At 41.7% G+C, this 17,716-nt stretch overlaps 1 protein-coding gene across 1 annotated transcript; it reads left to right on the plus strand.

Annotated features, from left to right (window-relative positions):
- The first annotated feature begins 1,162 nt into the window (after positions 1 to 1,162).
- Positions 1,163 to 17,288, plus strand: PRKAR1A (protein kinase cAMP-dependent type I regulatory subunit alpha). The gene is made up of 12 exons (XM_063352215.1): positions 1,163 to 1,287; positions 2,367 to 2,432; positions 3,337 to 3,512; positions 8,870 to 9,043; positions 9,668 to 9,759; positions 9,980 to 10,041; positions 10,597 to 10,643; positions 11,091 to 11,249; positions 11,896 to 11,956; positions 12,235 to 12,356; positions 12,977 to 13,058; positions 15,474 to 17,288. The coding sequence occupies exons 3-12, from the start codon at positions 3,339 to 3,341 to the stop codon at positions 15,644 to 15,646; spliced, it is 1,146 nt and encodes a 381-aa protein (XP_063208285.1). The 5' UTR covers positions 1,163 to 1,287; positions 2,367 to 2,432; positions 3,337 to 3,338; the 3' UTR covers positions 15,647 to 17,288.
- The last annotated feature ends 428 nt before the right edge of the window (positions 17,289 to 17,716 follow it).

Consider the following 17,716-nt stretch of genomic DNA (forward strand, 5'->3'; position numbering starts at 1 on the left):
TGAACCTCATTAGGTTCCTCTCTGCCCAGCTCTCCAGCCTGTCCAGGTCACGCTGGATGGCAGCACGGCCCTCTGGAGCGTCGGCCACCCCTCCCAGCTTGGTATCATCAGCAAACTTGCTGAGCATGCACTCTGTCCCCTCATCTAGGTCATTAATGAATATATTGAACAAAATTGGACCAAGACCATGTAAGAGAGTTCCTGATGGCTTGTCACGTCGCTGCAAAAGCACCAACAGCCTCTAATCTCAAAACACACATTAAACTCTTACTGGTCGTACAGCGATTCTCCCCAATGAGTTCAACACTGATGAACTTTGGTTGAAACCCTCTTGCAGCACTTGTAACATTTGAGTTGTAAAACCGCATTCCAACCTGAACCATTCAACGACTCTCTTCCCAGCTACAGGAAGATCTCCAGTGACTCCTCACCTGCTCCAAGGATGCGAAGCGAAGGGATTCAACGGGCTCCCCTCAGCCATAGACACATGCAATTAATTCTGCACGTGGATTTGAAACGGAGCACAGTGAAATCTTTGGCAAACTTGAATACAATTTATTTTCCCCCCTTAAATGTGTACCCCGCACGATTTAGTGCGGAACGATGAGCCTGGGAGCGATGAGGCGGCGTTATCGCCCGGCCGATGAGGGAACCGCCATGACATGAAGGGGGCTGAGGGTTTTAATGACTAAAACCGCGCTTCAGCCTCATCACCCGGCGCTGCCCCGGCCGCGCTTCCCCAGCTCCCGCCCCCCGCAGCCCTGTTACTCGTTAATTAACGCCCCGCGCGGCCGGCCGGGGCATCTTTCACCGTAAAAAAAAAAAAAAAAAAAAAAGCCATTTCGCAGCATTTCGGTGCTGTCAATCCCCCCGGGAAAGGCCCACCCAGGGAAGCGGCGGCCCCCTCCACCGGCCCCGGCGGGCTCGCTCCACCCTGGGAGCCCACCCCGTTTCACCCCTTCCCCTCCCCGCCTCATCCAGGCCCGCTCCCCGCAGCGCCCCGGCCGTTGTCTCCCCTCCATCTCCGCGCCCCTTAAAGGGGCAGGCAGCGCAGAGCACGGTGTCCCCTCCCTTGATGCCGCGGCGCCTCCCCGCTGCCCCTTTAAGGTTACCGCGGCGACGGGTCTGGGTGAGAGCGAGGCGCATTGACGTCATGGAGGGCGGTGATTGGCTGGGCCGGTTGGTTTCCGGTGGGAGCCGCCGTTGCCGTTGCTGCTGTTGCCGAGGCCGCGGCCGGGCCGGGACGGGCGGGGGGCGGTGAGGGCCCGGCGGAGCCGCCCGCGCCAGGTGAGCGGTGGCGACCGGCCTGGTCCGGCTCCGCGGGGCAGCCCCTGAGGGGGAAGCGGCGGCGGGCGCGGAGCGGGAGGCTGGCGGCCTTGGGGGCCGGCCGCGCTGAGGGGAGCGGCCCGGAGCTGGCAGCCGGGCCTGCTGCGTGTGAGAAGGCAGAGTCCCCTTTCCTGCTGCCTGAAGCGGGGCGCAGGCTGCGCCGCGCTGGGCCCCCGCGGGCTCGTCGGGCCGCGCCGGGCGTCGCCTCCAGGCCTAAAACAAGTCCCCGGCCCTTTGCAGGCCCCGGGAACGCCCTGTCGTTACTCTCGCCATGGGGCCGCCCGCCCGCCCCGCTGGGCCGTGGCGGGGGCGCCTCCGGGGAGCGGCCAGCAGCCCCGGCACTGCGGTGAGGGGCGGGCTGGGCTGGTCAGGGCGGCCCCGGGGCGGGAGGGCCGGGCTCGGGCCGTTGGCGGCAGGCTGAGGGCAGGCCTGCCTTAGGGGGCTCTAGAAAGCTTCGGGTTTGCAAGGCGCAGAAAAAATACCGTGCGAAAGCGCTGGAGTTCTCATTGTTTCTTCGGTATTTTCTGCACTGGTTTTGCTCTTCTCGTGAGCAGCCGTGGCCCGTGTCTGCTGTCTGTCAGCAGCGTGATGCTTTTGCTCTAGATAGTAATTTGTGGGCTGTCATGGAGCCACCGGGTTTCTCTGGGGCTGTTAATTAGGACTGACCTTCACTGTGCGAGTTGTCAAAACAAAAGAAGTAACTGGAGAACTTTAAGGCACTTTTTCAGTCCACATGAAGTCCATACTTTGTATTTATGCAACACATAATACATCTGTCTGTGCATGCTTATGCGGGGATTAACTGTGACAAGAATGAAACCTGTTTGAAGTATTAGCAATTTTGTATTAGCTCTAGGCCTCCTGTAATTTCCAGTAGCATAATTCAAAGGGGCTCAGTGTTATGTTGCCTGTGTGGCCTATGTTTCTCAACCTCCTGCCTCAGTAGGATAAAATGTATAATACGACTGCACCACTTAGCTTTTCAGTGACTTTTCATCTGTCAAAATTATTTTGTCTCAATCCATTTTTTCCTTTTCAAGAGCTGATCCTGGGATCAACATATCTTGCTGCATATTCATAAACTGTTGCCACTGTCCCTGTGCCAGGTAACACAGAAATATTTCTTTATATTTCATCAAAAATGCACTGATAAATTGTTTTTTATTTCTTTAGCTGTCTCAGTGTTGCTTTATGAAAAAAATGGCATGAAATTTTTAGATGTAAAAATGTATGTAAAAATGTTTCTGTAACCTGGGAGGGGGGAAAAGACCTGCTTAAGAACGCTTTTGAAAGTGTTACAGCTGGCACTGTAATTTTAAAGTTTCTTGAAAAACTGGCATTGTAACAGATGTGTTTAAAGATTTACTCTTGATTATTTACAGTTGAAGAAATATTTTGGGGATTGCAGTGTATCCATGGAGATAGTCATGAAGTGGACTGATTTAAACTGGAGAGTAGCTTTTTAGGAGTAATGCCCCTAATTCCATAATTTCTGTTAGTGGACTCCGCCTTGGCATTTGGCGAACTGGCTTTGGCTTCAACCTTAACAACTTTCACTTCCTAATACTTTTCATACTTGCCTCTCAGATTCCCAGCTTCCACCCACCTATCTCCTGGTCATCATCCACATGATCCCATACAGCTCTGTGCAGTGAGCCTCCAATCCTACGAAATACTAGGTTTAATCAGCAGAAAGTTTAGGTGGAAGCTTCCCTGACTTTGAGCACTCAGAGGGGCTTGAGTTGTTGAAGCTTTCCCAGCTCAATAAACTGCTTTTACTTTTGTGCCTGTGGCTATAGAGCACCCGGATTTTTTATTTCTTTCCATGTGCTAAGTAAGTTCCTAGCTTTTTCTTTCACAGTTTAGTTTCGTTACTAGTCTTACAGATAAAGGTAGTTTTATGTTGTGATATCAGCAATACAGTAATGCAGCATGATGTGCCTGACTATATCGGGCAGCATCATCTTCATTTCTACTACCTATTTAACCTTCTCTTTCTCTTATCTTCAGCAATGGCAGCTTCTAGCAGCAGCAGCGAGGAGGAACGTAGTCTTCGGGAATGTGAACTTTACGTCCAAAAACACAACATCCAGCAACTTCTGAAGGATTGCATTGTACAATTATGCACAGTGAGACCTGAAAGACCCATGGGATTCCTCAGAGAATACTTTGAAAGATTGGAGAAGGTAAAAATTCATAGCGGGAGGGAAGGAGAGTGGAACAACCTGAATTTACATTGTCTCTTTGTGATTTAGAGGCTGAGCTTCAGATTTGACCAGTGTTCATATTGGCCACTTGAAATTGGAATGGGTGCTTTTGGAAAACAAATGCTGTTTTCCAGTAGTTTATGCCAGTTAATCATGGTGTAAAGGCACCTGTGTCATAACAAAGCATGTAGGGCAGAACATAAGCTGACAAGGAGACTTACCTAGCTGGGATGCAGATGTAATCCCACCTGATGCTTACTCGTAGAAGCTAATAGATAGCATACACAATCCTGTCTTGTACGTGTCCTGTAGTTAGATGATAACTGTGGCGTTTGACCTTGGTTGGACACTCGCGATAGACATTTGGTTTCTTATATTGGGACAACTTATTTACTACAACTTGGGTACAGCACAGAAGTAGCAGGCACAGAAGTAGTAGGCCTGGGTAGTTATCCAGGCCTAGCTAAAGTCAAATGGAAGTATTGGTGTTCCAGATCTCCAGGAAAACAAGCCTGTTCCTGCTTTCTCTTGGGAGCTCGGTGTTGGTGTTTTGCTTTGTTGTTCCTCTTGCGTTTGTCCTCAAGGTCTCTATGGTGTTTCTGTTGTTGTTGGAAGCATTCTGGGATCTTGGGAATGGAAAGCATTTTGTCATCTCGGTGCTCATATTTGAAATGGTGACTTAAAATTTTTTTGAACTGTTCATTTTATATATTGATATCTAAGCAGATAGGAAAAGAAGCTGCTATGAAAATGGGGGATTTTAAAGGCTAACGCAGAGGAAAGGTTAGATACAAGGACTCTATTCAGAGTACACCATTAGTAAATAATATAGCTGTGACCTCCTACAGCAGTTGTTTGCAGGTGCTGCCTTCAGTACTTTTTGTATATGGGAGGTATATCTCTTTTTTTTTAATTCTACCTATTTACTAATTGCTGATGTAAAGGAAGAAATCAACACTGGAGATCATAAGTGTGTATAGTGGAAATTATCTTTTAGTGGAAGTGTTCAAGGTAGATGCGAGAAAATGAGCAAATGCTGCAAGCGAACCTATACTCACAATGTATTTGAGGAACATTTTGCGTAAGTGAACCATAACTCTGTAATACATCTGACTTTCTTTTGTGTGGTTGCATCTTGAGTACATTCTCTGTCAGAGAGCGTACCAGCAGAAAACCACGTAGTAATCACATTCTCAAAAATCCATTGTCCCTCTCTGTTACTGTGCCTCTTTCCCCACCTTTGATTCTTGAGTTTCTAAGTACTGATAGATAATTTTTAAAATATCACAAGTGTTGATATACAAAACTTTACAAAGTAAACTGCATTACTGCACTTAGAATAAATTGTAAAACAATACATACATATGGATATAAAATAGGAATATTTGGATACTTCTGTGTAACGGATTTACGGTCAACATGCAGTATTTAAGATTAAGGGAAACTTAATTTGCTTTTAGCAAGACAAGTCTAGCTTTGAACTTAGTCACGTGTATTCTGGAGTTGAATAACTCTTGATGATTTTATTCTGGTGCAAATAGGCTGTCAGCCTACAAGGAAGCTGAAAAGAAAACTGGTTAGGTATTGTGTTTTCCCCTTGAATTACTCTTACAATTTTGGTCAGGGTCTTTTATTGTGAGTTGTGTTGGCACGGGTTATACATGCCCACTAGTGCAGCTCAGCTATAGCTGAAAGTGAAATTGTAACATTTTTCTTCTGGTCTTCTTGAATTTAAAAATTGCTATGGCTTTCTCTAGGTAATTTCACCATTGAGTCTAATGGATTGTTCTTAGTTTAACCAGGTAATGTGGTACCTTGATTGCTATCAAGTAACAGAGCAGTGAACATCCTGTGCTACCTTAGCAAACTCCTCTGGCATCCGTGTCTGGAAAGCACAAACGCTTAGTACTAACATTAACCAGCTCTAACCCAGTACTTAGCCTGGTAGAGCAAAAATGTTTGAAATGGAATCTGTTTCACCTTCCAGAAGTAAAGTCTGTTACATCTTTCATAAAGCAGAGCAACTTTTCAAAATAATATCCAAATCTGTTAATTTGTTAGACTGTATGAAATTGAGGCTGTGATACAGTATTTCTTTTTAAAGACTGAATTTTGAAGGAACACCATTTAAAACTGAATCAAGATTACTATTTTCTCTCTGGTTATCCTGACAAGTCATCTCTTCCACAGCGTGCACACACAGAGCTGATTCACTGTCATGTTATTAAAATACACTGAAGACATTTAAACACGCTTTTGAATTTATGTTCAGAAACATTAAAATTGCTGCCTCTGAGAACGTTGTAGCTACTGTAAGAATTTGGATGGCCTCTTCTGAGTTATGAAAGCTGTTACATGAGTCTAATTACTAGAGTTTGATTGTATAAATGTTTTTATTTTACTCTTTGTGGTCTATGAAGGTCTCAGTTCTCTTTGCTATGCAAACATATCTGGTAACACCAATACATACTAGAAGCTAATAGCTATTCAGTGCTGAGCTTGGCTGTGTAACGTAGTTTGAGCAATGGAAATTTAATGTAGAGATCATTATTACATCCTGCCAGATGAATTTTGGGTATTGGACATGGCTGTCCACTGGAATTAGTGCATGTTGGAAATACTGTGTGTAGTGCACTAATGTGCATATTAGACTTCATAGAAAGTTGGAATTATGAAGTGCGATTGACATCTAGTCACCGTAGCTGTTCACCACCGCCCTCCCTGCCTCCACAGATACACACCTGAATATTTTCCTATTTCCTAAGTGTTTCTTTTGCAAAACATGGTAGTTAAGAAGGATATACTCTGCAGTTGTGAATTTATGGTAGCACTTTTAACACTGCTTTTTTAGCTTCTGAGTGCTGCTTTTTTTTTAACACGTGGAGAGCTGGTATAAATAAAATACAAATTAATGAGAAGTTGTTGAGACTGTTTCTGGTGTAATGCCAATTAGCAGACGCCAGAATATACAGGGTAAAACATAATTCTGAAATGATGAAGTCATTAGTTGATAGACTCATCTCTTTAATGTTTCTTACTTGTAATAATTTAGGTGGTGCTAATAACTTTCTTACTTGTCAGGAAAAATAAAATTCACAATTAGTGGTCACTGACACTGAAAACGCCTTGCACTGCTCTATCAGCTGGAAGATGAGGATCAACACTTTGATGTAATAAATAGGGTAACTATTTCTAAACCTTTTTAAAATCCAGGTGTTCGTTATACTGATCAGTATAATCAGCAAAATGAATGCCTTTGTCCATTATGTGTTTAATTTGAGGAGTTTCTACACCTGAACAAATATATTTTCTCTCTCATAAACACTGGCTAGATTTCTAAGGTAACTGAGAATAACAACTGCTACTCTTATTTCAGGGTTTAGTGTAATTTATCATTTATCTGGTGGTGTAATGTAAGTGGTGTAGTATCAGAAATGATATAAGACGTAATCTAAAAAGATGAATACATGAAAAGCTACTGCTATGCAAACAACGAGATTTTAGCGTGTTGCTTATTCCATGGCACAATGTTGTGATGCGTAATCTGAATACGTGGAGATTTGCTTGATTTGGGGGTAATCTTCCTCTTGATGAGTGCGTATATAAACTGTTTAGAATAGCTGGTATATTTTAAGTCAGTATCTTCTCTAACCCACCTGTATCTCATTTCTATGTCCATGCCCTACCTTAATGTACTTCTTTTTAACATAGAAATGCTAAATCTCATATCAGGCAGAAGTTACAAGTTGTATTTTTTTCTGTTAGTGCAGTTTCCTTGAGTGGGCCATTACCTTGGTGAGTCTCTTGTTGAACAGTGTTTCGATATGCAGCTCCCTTGCTTAACGCTGCTGAAGTGCTTCTAACCCTGGAAGTATCAGGATCTCAGTATTTCATATTTTATGCGATAATGGAAAAAATACAGCAGCTGGTGTTCATTTATTTCAGAAGTGTCAAGTTTTTTTTATGGGTTAAGTATTCTGTGTATGAATGAACAGCGTGTTTCTGTTGTTGGTGGTGTTGCCCGCTTTGTAGAGAGGCAGTTTAACCTGAATGCTTACTACTGCTTAAGCTATTTTTAACAAGATTTCAGTTGAGACTTGCTTCTCTAAAATCAGAAGATAGAAACAAAGTTTTAAATATGATTTGCCTCCATCATTTTGAAATGTAACACTATTTTATCAATGGGCAAAAGGCAGGAAGTGAAACGTAATTCGACGGGTCAGTGCTTGCTCTTTGGCTATCTGAGAGGTGTAAAACGTAAACTCACTGCAAGGGTTATCTGATGTCCCTTTCCTCAAAGCGGTGTTGTTATACATAGCCTCGGTGCACCTCCGGAGTGGAGCATGGCAGCCAAGCAGCAAGCTGCCCAGCTGGGCAGGGAATGGTTTCATCAAGGACACTGGGACAAACCCAGCTTTTAAAAGTTCCGGAAGCTCTCGGAGAACAGATGACTCCTTGTTCTTTTAAGGCATGTCCCAAACCCTGGTTCTTAACACTGGGAGAAAGTAATTTGATCTGTTATGATGCAAACGCTTTGGCTCCAAGGTTGGCTTTTTGTTTTGCGTTTAATCTGATTTTAGTTGATTAAGGTAAATCTTCTGGTACATAGAAGAATCATATTTCTGTGTGTCAAACTAGTTAGACTTCATTTTATTGTAAGTACGCTAGTCTACAATATCACCACAACACAGCACAACAGGTAACTGAGGGTAATACGGAAAATGTGTAAATTCGTGCAAAGTTGACAAATCTGTGGCTTGCGGGGGAAAAAAAAAAACCCTGCTGTTTGGCCTCTAGCATCCTTCCTCCAGCTCTTTTGTAAGCAGTGTTCATATTGCTTTCTCCTAAAATAACTGTTAGTTGTTGAGTATCGAGTTGGTCCATGACTTCACCTTGTTTCAAAAGCTTCTCATGTAACATGGATTTCTGAGGAGTTGCTTTTCTGTCTTTCAAATCAAAAAAGGCTTAACACCTCCCAGCTGAGGGGCAGAACTGCTGGGTTTACAGCTGGGAAAATGTGTTTATTGTTTGCAGAATTTCTTCATCGCCTGTTGAATACAGTAGCGGAAGGTAGAATCAACTTGTTTATACTTCTTAATTTATTAAACTATAGTGTAACTTATTAAAATAAACACCATTGTGATATGAATGTTATGAATGAAAGGCATATCTACCATCTATTTTAAAAGGCCTTTGATCTTGGTTCCTCTAGTCTCCTGTTTGCCTTAATGTGGCAGTACGCAGGAAGCACCCTTGCATTGGCAGACGAAATTGTAATATAATATGTAATGCTTTACTGGATTATGTGACACAAACATGTCTTCCTTCCTGTTTAGGAGGAAACAAAACAGCTGTTGAATCAACAGAAGTCTGGTTCACGCTCAGACTCACGGGAGGATGAAATCTCTCCTCCTCCTCCTATGAACCCTGTGGTTAAGGGTCGAAGAAGGCGTGGGGCCATCAGCGCAGAAGTCTATACAGAAGAGGATGCTGCATCTTATGTTAGAAAGGTGCTCTAATTTTTAAATGTTGCTAAGAATGCATCTGCAAGAGTTTATCTAAGACCACCTTCTATCCAGTGTATTAAATAAAACTGAGCTCCTGCAGCCTGTTAAGTCTTGTGCTAACTGTAAAAAGAAGACCTGTGGGTCTAGATGTGTAATTGGAGGTTAGAATAAACTGTCAGGCAATTAAGCCATTTATGCATAACTTACACCTGTTCCCTTTGAAGTAATATATATTTAGATGTGCATATTTTTTTTGATATATATATATACAAAGTGCTTCCAGTTACTCAACAGCTGCAACAACATTACGTTTAGCCTAATGGCAGAGCAGACTTGCTGCTATTCATAGGAAAAAGCAGGTTGATCAAATACTTGTACTCTTGCAAAAAACCTTATAAACTTGGCATGGAACGATGCTTTTACAGTTGCATAAAATAATACAAGATTTTCTCCTGCACAAACTGTCTGTAAACATTGGCTGTATTTGTTTTTAGATTTATAATGCTTGAAAGAAACTGGAAAAACTCAACTGATGTTTTGTAGTAATTGAATAATTTATTTACCTAGGGAAATGCGTAAATTTTTCTTCAAAAAATTAATCAGTTGCATTTTCTGATTATATCCTAGGTTATTCCAAAAGATTATAAGACTATGGCTGCTTTGGCAAAAGCTATTGAGAAGAATGTGCTGTTTGCCCATCTTGATGATAATGAAAGAAGGTAGGGATAAATTTTTTGTTGTCTTCAAGAAAGCTTCTTAAAGTGCAGGCTTCAGAAGAGTTAAACATGTCATAATGTACAAAGCTGCGCAGCCTTTTTTACAGCGGTCAGTGTAACCATACAGAGGTTGCGGAAAAAAGTATTGAGGGGCTGGTGGTACAGATGTATGAATGCATGCATTGTCCAAGCAGTTGTCTAATTTTGGTGTCCTTTTCCTCAGCGACATCTTTGATGCAATGTTCCCCGTCACCTACATTGCAGGAGAGACTGTCATACAGCAAGGCAAGTGACAACGTTTACATTGGTGAATAGGTTGGAGATGGTGAGCAGACTCAGGCCTAGTGCTCCCGTTAGGTTTTTTGGGGGGGGGGGGGAACAAACCCAAAAAAACCCCCAAACCACAAAACAATCAAACATTGTCTGGATGCAGTGACCCTTTCTTACTATGCTATCTGAAGCACAGCTCATGCTAAAGTGAGGAGTGGAGCAATTGTAGGAAGAACTGGTTTTGTTGCTTATGTTATCTATTATTAAGATTGTCATTTGGTGGCTCTGTAGAACACGTAATGTCAGTTTATGGATCTGGTACGCATTTCCAATAATCCTGGAAATGCTGCTGATCTCCCGTGTACCAGTAGATGTCCTCTTTCACAGGACTGAGAGGAGCGTGAAATCAGCAAAATGTGAAATTTCACCCTGTAAGCTGTGAAAAATTTCTCTGCCAACCTTACTAGATTCTAAACATCAGAGTTGGCAGAGATGCCCGTTCTGTGAAACATGAATGCTTGCATAGCTTTATTCTCTCTTTAGCCTATATTCAATTTTTTTCTTCTTTAGGTGATGAAGGTGATAACTTCTATGTCGTTGATCAAGGAGAAATGGATGTAAGCATTATTGATAGTTTATTAATGACATGTTCATCCCTAGCAGAATAGTCTGATATTTTTAGGCGTCTTCTATAGGTCCTTCCTTCAGTAATTTTTCTCAAGTTTTCACTTGTGGAAGCTTATTTTGCTTTGGAGCTTCTTTGTTCCTTAACGGCTCGGTCGGGCTGCAGGCTGTTGAGTTGTGTTGAGTTTCAAAATTAATGATTTGGACACCAACAAAATACTAAAGCTCTACAAGTGCAGGGTGGAGTCTAGTTGAGGTGTGGGACTGGGACTGGCTGTGAAGTGTTGATGAAACCCTGAAACAGTCAACACTGACTGTACAGATGTGAGGATTTCCCTTCACTATAGAGGAAATACGGGGTGACAGGAGCTTCCATGTTGTCTCTGATCGGCTCACAAGACACTGTGGGCTTTGGCTTATCACCATGCACTGCCTTGCAGGTTTATGTGAACAACGAGTGGGCTACCAGCGTTGGTGAGGGTGGAAGCTTTGGAGAACTTGCCCTTATATATGGAACTCCCCGTGCCGCAACTGTCAAAGCGAAGACGAATGTGAAGTTGTGGGGCATCGACAGAGATAGCTATAGAAGGATCCTGATGGCAAGTATTTTTCTAGCTGATGTGTGGCATATGCCATTGACTGAAGTAGCCGTGTGCTAACCTGGAATTACGCTTTTGGTTTTACTATTCGTTCAACTTCTACTGGTAATTTGACCTATCTGTGCCTGTCCTTTGCTGGAGTTACTGAAAATGCTGCTATCTCTTCTGTAATCAGGAAGCTGATCACTCAGCATACATTATCAGGCATAGGGCAGGGGGGAGTCTTCCATTAGTGAATAAAACAATAACAATGCAGCACTAAACTGGACTAAAAATGTAACAGATACTGGTTAGCTTGTCAGATGTTTTGATGCTGCTTGCTATTTTTAAGTAGCGTGTGGGAACAGCAGTTGTGACTAACTTGAGCAGGTGTTGTGAATTTTGATAAGGTTATACAGTACGTATGAATTTAAGAAACATTAAGTCTGCACTAAATGCTAAGTGCTTTATGAAGGTTGCTGAACTCTGAAATATTACTGAAATAGCTAAATTTGAAAACAGTCTTGTGGGTTTGGGGTCTGTGAGACAGGATGCAGTATGTCGGGTCAAACTTATTTTTGTCTTGAGTTTTATTTGAAACCTTATGTAGAACATGAGGTAGAAAGAAAACTGATTTTGTGTGCCGGTGTGTTTTTGTTTTTTGTAGGGGAGTACTTTGAGAAAGAGAAAGATGTATGAAGAATTCCTTAGTAAAGTATCTATATTGGGTAAGTGAGAAGATTTTTGTTTTGAAGTGGAATACATTGCTATATTGTAATAAAGCTGTTACCCAGCATTATTATGATTACAGGCTATTGTGGTTATCCATTAAGGCTGGCTGCAAAGCTTATACTGCTTTTCTACATCATTCCAAAGTAATTTAATTCTTGATATCTGATGCACAAATGTAGCCAGAAATAGGTTAACCTCTCTATAAAGACAGAGCAAAAAATATCATTTGTGCCTTGAAAAGATACTATGTTAATGAACTATATTAACTCTATAGAATCTCTGGACAAGTGGGAGCGTCTCACTGTAGCTGATGCATTGGAACCAGTACAGTTTGAAGATGGGCAAAAGATTGTGGTCCAGGGAGAGCCAGGAGATGAGTTCTTCATTATCTTGGAGGTAAGTAAGGTCAAAGTTAAAAGCTCAAACTCTACTACTTTTTTTTTTAATGTGGCTTATTCTGCCCCTAAATAGACACTTGGAGAAAAATGAAATGTAAGAATGTACTTGCAGGGAATTCCTAAATAAATATGATCTTACTAGACATGCAGAAGCTTATATTTAGTTCTGCTATTTTTACAAATAGCAAAACTATTTGTAAACATTTTTTTCCCCAGGAAAAAAGTAACTAGTTTCTGGCTGAAACCAGTTATCTTTTTCAGAAGAGCGGAGACCTGTTCTAGAGAGCTAGTAATGCCTTCCTAGTGGTATCACTGTCTTCTGGGGTGTTTTGGTGGTGGCTTTTTTTTTTTTTTGCTAGTCACTCTTACTGTTACGAGGGAAAACAGAAAGAAATCAGTGCTGTGTGTATGTAAATACCCAAGACATTTTATGCTTGGAGAGGAGGGAGGACCAGCTGTTTTTATAGAGCAGTCTGGTGAGTTGTGCAAGGACTGTGAAGTGGTTTTTGACTGAGACATCGTAACAGCTATTTCTGTGAAGCAGCTGGTTCTGTGTGGAATTCGATGTTTCAAGTGATGCTGGAAACTCCAATTGTTAATTGCTGTGATTTATTAAAGGGCACAGCTGCAGTGTTACAGCGCCGATCAGAAAATGAAGAATTTGTTGAAGTGGGCAGGCTGGCACCTTCTGATTATTTTGGTGAGTTACGTAGTGACAGCTATGACTACACAAACTGCTGTCACCAGTTTACCTGTGCTGTGTGGGTGACTGCTGGGGGTCATAGTGACGGGTTTGTTTAATTACTGTTTTAGCTAACTCTTGTGGTTTCACTGAATGTCAGGTGGGTATCAGGGTCACTTGGCATTCAGGCATGCATGCATGTCACAGAAATGTGATCCTTCTAGAGTACTTTAATTTAGAAGGGCCCTGGTGGTGATTTGGTCTCACCTCCCTACCCTGAGCAGAACTGACTTTGAAATTGCATCATATTGCTCAGGGCTGTGTCCAGTCGAGTCTCTTGTGTCTCCAGGGATGGAGATCCCACAACCTCTCTGGGCAATTTCTTCCGCTGTTAAACCAGCCTTGTTGTGAAGAATTTTTTTCTTTATGCCTGACAAGAATTTCCTGTTCTGCAGTTTGTGGAATTCTCTCTGCCTTTTGCTGTGCAGAGAGCAGCCTAGTTCTGTCTTTATAATCTCTCATTATGTAGCTGAAGACAGCAATAAGATTCCCTCTTTAGCCGCCTTTTCTGCAGGTCAGACTAACCCAGCTCTCTCAGTATCTCTCTGTACATCCCGTGCTGCAGTCCCTTAACCATCTGGGTGGCACTGCTGGACTTTCCGTGCTTTGTCCGCATCTTGTACTGGGGACCCCGAAACTGTGCGGCACTCTGGACGTAGTCTCCCAATTGCAGATCAGGGTCTTTTCTCCTGTTGTTGAATATGTTCTTACTTAGCCAAAAGTTACATGGTTTTTAAGTTGCTTTGGTTTGAAAAAGCTTATGTGTGCTGGCAAAGAAAAAGGCAAAGATCCTATTATAGATACTTACTTGTGAAGACTTTGAAATAATCTTCACATGGAACAAATCCCTTGTCTAGTGCATATTGATTTGCTTTGGATCACAGATAAAGACTGGGTACGTATGCTCACAGAGTGTTCTTGGAGTGTAATGTAACAGTATATAACAAGATATTCCTGGCAGCCTTATTTTGGATTCAGAAGAAAAGTGGCTTGCAGTTCTGAAACAAAGCAAGCAACCTGTTCAGAGCCTACTGTTTAACGTTTAAATACTTCCCTCTGTCTGAAAAGAAACCCCAAAACAAACCAAAAAACCCAATCCCAAACCCTAAGCTTTTTCTCATGGTTAAGGTACGTCCCCTCTCCTCTGTACCCTTTCTAAGCAGTCCTCTTGCTCTAATGCCTTCTGGTTGTCCAGGTTTTCAGCTCTGTAGATGATGTAATCAACAAACACTCTGTTGCAAGGCCTGAAGTGGGATGTACTCAAGAGCGCACTAGTAGTACTGGATCTGACCAAAGGTCTGCATAGCTCCGTATCTAGTACTAGATGTTCGTTCTATGTATGTCGCTTCAGTCTCTTCTAATATTTATTTCCCTTGATGGGTACTCTTGAGTTTCCCATTCTTTAAACTTTGTCTCTGCCGTTGTGTTCAGGTGCTGCAGACCTGTCCCCCAAGGGTTTAACTCTCCCTTAGAACCTACTTACTCTTTTGCAGGCCTGTGTTTTGGAGGGTAGTGAGTTCAAGAGTTTTAATTGGGCACAGAGGAAAAGTTTTTCTCATTTCTTTTGAACATCCGTTCTGATAATGCAGGCAAATTTATTCTCTGAGGAGCACTGAGTTCTTACTTCAGTCCTGAGCATGGAGATAACCAGCCCAAGTGCTTAAAAACAAACAAAGCCAAAAGTTGATGCTGTGGTTTTATTGACGCATGTTGCTAGGAATGTCAGGGGTAGCTGTTGTCACCAAGGGAAACAGGGGCTTGTTGAAAACTTCATTTCCAAAGATGATGTTTAGCAGTTGTAACAGGTATTTGACACAAGGCTTTGGGCATGTTTGTGCATAACTTATGAAATGGGAATCCAGTGGGACTTCAAAATACTCATCTTCCACAGACCCCTGGCACAGTCAGGTTCCTGATTCTGGCTAGCCATGCCTCACAGGCTTCTGTCTTGGGCATTAATGTGCTTTACTTCAATACCATGGTCGTCTTGTTCTGAGTTTCCTAGAAATACCAGAACTGAACAGTAGCATAACTTACATATTAGAAAAATAACTACTTGTTGACTAGGAAAGTTACGTGGTTAATTGAAACATGACCTTTTCTCAGATAGAACCAATGTTGAAAATTCTTTAAGCCCTCTTCAGTGAGACTTGAATGCAGATGGGATTTTAATATAAAAAAAATAGGGTTTTTTTAAACTGCTTTCACAGTTGCTTCTAACGTTAACTACATAGATACTTGTTCTGATCGGTGTTAAAACCTGAATTACCCTCTGTTCTATTCCTGCAGCAGTTTGAAATACAACAGGGTAACTTCTTCAGCTCTTTTGCACATTGATTTTTAACACTGTTTGCGCTTTTCCTGTTGCCCTAGGTGAAATAGCTCTGCTGATGAACCGTCCCCGTGCTGCCACAGTTGTTGCTCGTGGCCTGTTGAAATGTGTAAAGCTTGATCGACCCCGATTTGAACGTGTCCTGGGTCCGTGCTCGGATATTCTCAAGCGAAACATCCAGCAGTACAACAGTTTTGTATCGCTGTCTGTCTGAAACCTTCCTCCCTATCCAAAACATGCTTCATGAATGCAGACTGCTTTGTTACCCTTGTGCAGAGCCACATTGCCACTGGCATTTGCAGCTTCCTGTCGGTTTAAAAAAAAAAAAAATAAAAAAAATTGCTTCTCATGGCACTATTTTTAATTTAGAGCATATTAGTTTTGTGCTCTCTGTCCCATTAAGTTTATAGAAAAAGTTCTATGGAGACGTTTGCTGTTACAGCTTCTCTCTGTGCAACAGTGTCCAACTCAGGCAAACGCAGCCTTGCTTCAGGGAGGGAGAGATCTCCTCGCACCATGCCAATTGCCATAAAGTACGGAGGTGACAGTAGAGAGAGGGGGGAATTTTTTTTTTTTTGTTTCTCACATTGTTGGACAGATTTTAAGGCTGTGGGTCATAATCTGCTGTATTTCTTTTCAAATGAGAGCTGCCCTTGTAATTGAGCTTCTTGGGGCTTGGAGTTTTCTTTTTTTTTTTTAATTTTCTGGGTACTGTAATCCTGGGTTCAATTGTGAGGCATCAGCTGCTAAGAAAGCCACAGTAGGAATTTAACAGTATAATTGTTCCTGTGTCTGCTGGTTTAAGGTTGCTTAGTTATGTTTTTGTCAAGTGTAAATCAAAGCTTTCAAGGTTAATAGTTCTGGTGAACTACTGCAGTTGTTACTTAATTTGCTGACTTGCCGCAACTGATTTTTTTCTTTCTTGTTCTTTCTTTGATAGATATGCCATCTAAAACTCTTCCTGTTCAAAGTGGGAAGAACCAAATGTTACACTAAATGCCTAATGTTGGTCTCTAGTACGTAGATTGGTGTAAGAATGGTGCAGCTGTCCAGCTGTTAGTAATGTTCAAGTCCTTAGATTGATGTAGAAATCGGAAGCAAACATTTTATTTCCCCTGTGACTCTTGCTTGCTTTGTGCTCCTCAGTTGATTTTTTTTTTTTAAAAAAAAAAAAAACAAAACCCTCTCATCAGTTCAGGTGACCCTTTGTTACCAGAGAAAATAAACATTGAGTATTTATGGCCAGCGTCAGTTGCAGGTGGCAGGATTGCTGGTCTGTAGAGATGCCGTTATTCTTGGTGGAGAATGTGAGGCAGAAAAAGTGAATGTTTTGACTTTCCTGCAACACTCAGTTATTTTAAGTTTTTTTCAATCGGTTAATTCATAATTTTAAAAATGCTTCATTATAAAGCTAGTTTAAATACAAAAGGTGCATTCTCTTTCCTTGCTTATGGAATTTACATGACACGTATTTCGTATTCACTCTTTTTTCCAAGTTCGATACGTTGCGGAGTCTTAAATGTATTTCAGTATTTACCAGCTTTGTGTTCCATTATTCTGTGCGCACCAATACTTCCCAAAAGTTTTTACTGAATTCCACGGTTCAATAATAGTAGGCAATTTTTAAGGTTTCCTTTAAACTGTAATTTATATAAAGTAGCGTAGGTTTGTATTTGGGAGTGACAGCAAGCAGTTCTGCATTTGTTGTGCAACTACTTCTAACGATGGAGCCCCCCTCATTTTCTTTCCTTTCTGAGGTGATATGGATTCAAATTCGACACTTTCTCCCAGGCATGTAGATAATCTGAAAGCGTCTGCTAATTGATGCAACACAATACTGAGGGTATCAAGCCTTTTACAAAAGGTTTCAGGGTATTTCTGAACCTGAGATCCCAATAATGGGATTTAAACGCTTGTGGTTTGGGTTCTCTATTCAGAAGATGCTGAGTAGAGGATTTCTGCCAGAGTCCTTAAGGAGTAAGCAAATGCTACCTTTTTTCTTTCTTTTTTTTTTTTTGTAAAACTGTTTTCTTAAGTTTTGACTCTATCCAGGTTTTTTCTTCGTATGTGTTCTTTGTGTTACTTTAAAGCACCAAAAACTGTGTAAAGTAGTTAGAGCTCCACAAAAAAATGCACATTTTTTTATATAAGGCTTTCTAACCAAGTTTCACTACTGCATCTTTTTAGCTTGCTGTTTACTCCCTTTTGTAGTTTTACCTACAAGATTTTAAGATAAATCAGCTAAGTCTGAGTTAAATATTAATCACAGTTATAGCTTTACCTT

This window comes from Chroicocephalus ridibundus, chromosome 14, assembly GCF_963924245.1.
Source record: "Chroicocephalus ridibundus chromosome 14, bChrRid1.1, whole genome shotgun sequence".
NCBI lineage: Eukaryota > Metazoa > Chordata > Aves > Charadriiformes > Laridae > Chroicocephalus > Chroicocephalus ridibundus.